The sequence below is a fragment of the Buceros rhinoceros genome, unplaced genomic scaffold (genome assembly GCF_000710305.1).
Source record: "Buceros rhinoceros silvestris isolate BGI_N320 unplaced genomic scaffold, ASM71030v1 scaffold12480, whole genome shotgun sequence".
Taxonomy (NCBI): Eukaryota; Metazoa; Chordata; class Aves; order Bucerotiformes; family Bucerotidae; genus Buceros; species Buceros rhinoceros.
The window spans coordinates 23807-26536 of record NW_010389127.1 but is presented as its reverse complement, the minus strand read 5'-3'; the positions used below and the strand labels follow the sequence as shown (position 1 = coordinate 26536).

General features: G+C 58.4%; 1 protein-coding gene across 1 annotated transcript in view; it reads right to left on the bottom strand.

The window, feature by feature from the left end:
• Nucleotides 1-1689: 1689 nt before the first annotated feature.
• LOC104490794 (von Willebrand factor A domain-containing protein 5A-like) overlaps nt 1690-2730 on the bottom strand; it is a 7051-nt gene continuing 6010 nt past the window's right edge. Inside the window, exons 16-18 of the mRNA XM_010133134.1 lie at nt 2315-2533; nt 1971-2097; nt 1690-1769 (exon numbers count right to left, since the gene is read on the bottom strand). Coding sequence (XP_010131436.1) covers nt 1690-1769; nt 1971-2097; nt 2315-2533 — 426 coding nt within the window. The remainder of the gene's footprint in view (nt 1770-1970; nt 2098-2314; nt 2534-2730) is intronic.

Below are 2730 nucleotides of genomic sequence, written 5' to 3'. Positions count from 1 at the left end.
AGGGCTCCAAGGGGGCCGGCAGAGCTGCAGCCCTGCTGGCAGGGCCCGTGGCTGTGGCTCCGTGTCTGGCAGGAGCCCACTGCCTGTGTCAGAGCTCGGCGTGCCATAGCCATGGCGTCAGCATGTGCTGGGACATTCGAACTGGCGACCAGCACAAACACCCCGCTGTTGCTGAGACGGCCATAACCAGATGCCACAGCCCGGGCCAGGCATTTTGGGTCTCCACATGGGCTCTTCCTTCCTCCTTGACTGAGCCTGCTCCACACTCTCCTCCCCAGTAACGGAGGAAAACACCAGCCGATGGCCTGTCATGGCAGACGCCCCGTCTCCTGCCTGCAGAGAACTGGCACTGCGGGTATCGAGCACGTCTGTTTCCAGTTGTGGCTTTGGGGCTCCGTGTTGCCAGCAAGAGGCTGCATGAGCAGGGGCTGAGGAGGGGAAGGAGCATCGTCCAGCGCAGGCTGGTGGTAAATGCGTGGTACGAGCCCAAGCGCAAGCTCAGGGAAAGCCCTTGTCTGGGGAAGAGAAGCCCCTGCCCAGACGGCGTCCTCGGGCTTTCCCCACATGCTGGGTAAGCACAATGACATCCCTGCTGATTTCCTGCTCATGACTTTACGGGTGAAGTAAGCACCCGGGTGGTCCATGGAAATGCTGGGATGGGTGGGCTGCTCCCAAAGGCGACAGCCCTAAACCCCAGTACACCTTTCTGCCAGGCTGGGGTGAGTTGTGTCTGGAGGTGCTGATGACAAGCACAGTCAGGACAGGATCATGGGCCCAACCGAACTAAAGGCCACGTCACACCTCTTGGCTTAGAGAAGCTTCGCTGTTTATTGGACAATGAATCAGAGACTTTGCCAACATGCAGAGCGAGACCCATGAACCTGGGGCCCTGGGGCAGGAGGTGCTGCATCGCACGGCAGGTTTGCTGCTCAGAGCTCCTGCAGTTCCACCTCCACATGCTGAGAGTTTCCAAATCAACCTCGTCCCACAGGGGTTCTCTCGGACGTTGTGTTGGGCTGGGGCTGACGTAGCCGAGAGTTGCAGTGCCAGATCAGTTGTTTCAGGTGGCAATGCAGGTGTTGGAGCTCCTGACACAGCCTGGCCTTGTGGGGTAACACGAAGAGGTCAGCAAGCGGGGTGCAGCAGGAGTCCTTCACTGGAGCCGCTGCTGTTGTACCAGCTGCTGACACCTCTTCACCCTCCCTTTCCCCGGTGGGCACAGCGCGCTCACCTCAAGAGAGAAACCCCAGAACCATCAGAGCCATTTAGGTTGAAAAAGACCCTGAAGGTCATTGAGTCCAACCATTAAGCCACCACTACCAAGCCCACCTCTAGACCATGTCCCTCAGCACCATCTCTGTGGAGGCCAGTAGCCCATTTTGTCCAAGACAGACTGGGGAAGGGCAACCACTGGGCAGTGTGGTGCTTCTTTCCCACTCCCACCCCCACGCCCACCCAAACCAAATGTGCTGGAGGCTCTGGACTGGGGCTTTTCTCTTGAGGAGCTCAGCATGTTGCAGGTTCAGGTGAAGTAGCGTAAGGCACAAGCAGAGACCTCATCTGTAACGTAAAGCCGCGGCTGGTGGCAGCAGAGGTCTCCCAGCACAGTGGGAGAATTAAACCGTCACTTTCTGGCCCTTTCCAGCTGTGCAGGTGCTGCCGGTCTGTAGCACAAGGTGCGTATCCAGCTCAGAGCCTGAAGACACTCGGCTCCACGCTGCTGCCAAGGAGGCCGTTGGCTGCCTCCAGGCACTTCTCCAGCTGGGACACTGCAGTCAAGGAGAGATGGGGGTACCAGGGAGTCAGGCAGGAGAGAGAGTCCACAGATGGAGAGGAGAAAGGCAACACAGGACTCCTTCCCCTGCCCGGGGAAATTGGGGTCCTGCAAAGGGGTGAGGCAGGTCCCACCAGAGAAAGAAGGGACGAGGCTGTGCTGTGGGGTCAGCAGGGAAAGGACCCTCAGGACTCACCAGCTTGGCTGCACAGCCAGGTCACAGCCTTGGCCTCCAGCAGCTCACAGAGTTCTGGGTAACTCTTCTCAGGTCTGTGCAGCCAGGTCACAGCCAGCACTGTGGCCCAGATGCTTGGCTCCGTGACCTGTAGGAGAGCAATGACAGACCAGCGCGCAATGCTGAGCATCCTCTCTGCCCCCTCACTGCTTCCCACCCCTTCTTTTGCGGCTTCTGGTTTCTGATCCCGTCACTCCACTCTGGATGCCCCTGGGATGCCCCTGGGATGCCCCTGGGATGCATTACCACCAGCCAAGGGGTTCCCACTGCCCCAGGATGAGAAGCACAAGAGGTTCTCCCCTTACCTCTCCAGGCATCTTTCCCTTGATTTTGGCCTCATCGACTTCCAGCACAGAGGCCAGTCTTGAGCTGAGGGCCCAGGAGCCATCTGCATTCTGCAGTGCCACCAGCTCCTGGCACTCAGCAAAGGCTTTGTCGATCCAAAACCCCAAATGTGGAGAGGCCATGCGAAAATCCATGCAACTCACATGGTCAAGAGCAGAAATAGGTGGTGATGGGTTACACTCTGTGGGAGAAGATGTGAACTGGAGGGTTGGGAGAATCATGGGAAGATGAACCCTCTCTACTCCCCTGTGCAATACCCCAAGACGTCATCTCTGCTCTTCTTTGGGCAGCTAGCGGAAGCCTAAGCCCCTTCCTGAATGTGCCCAAAGCACTGCTGTCCACAGCCCTTCCTGGACACCCCTAACTCATCCTCAGC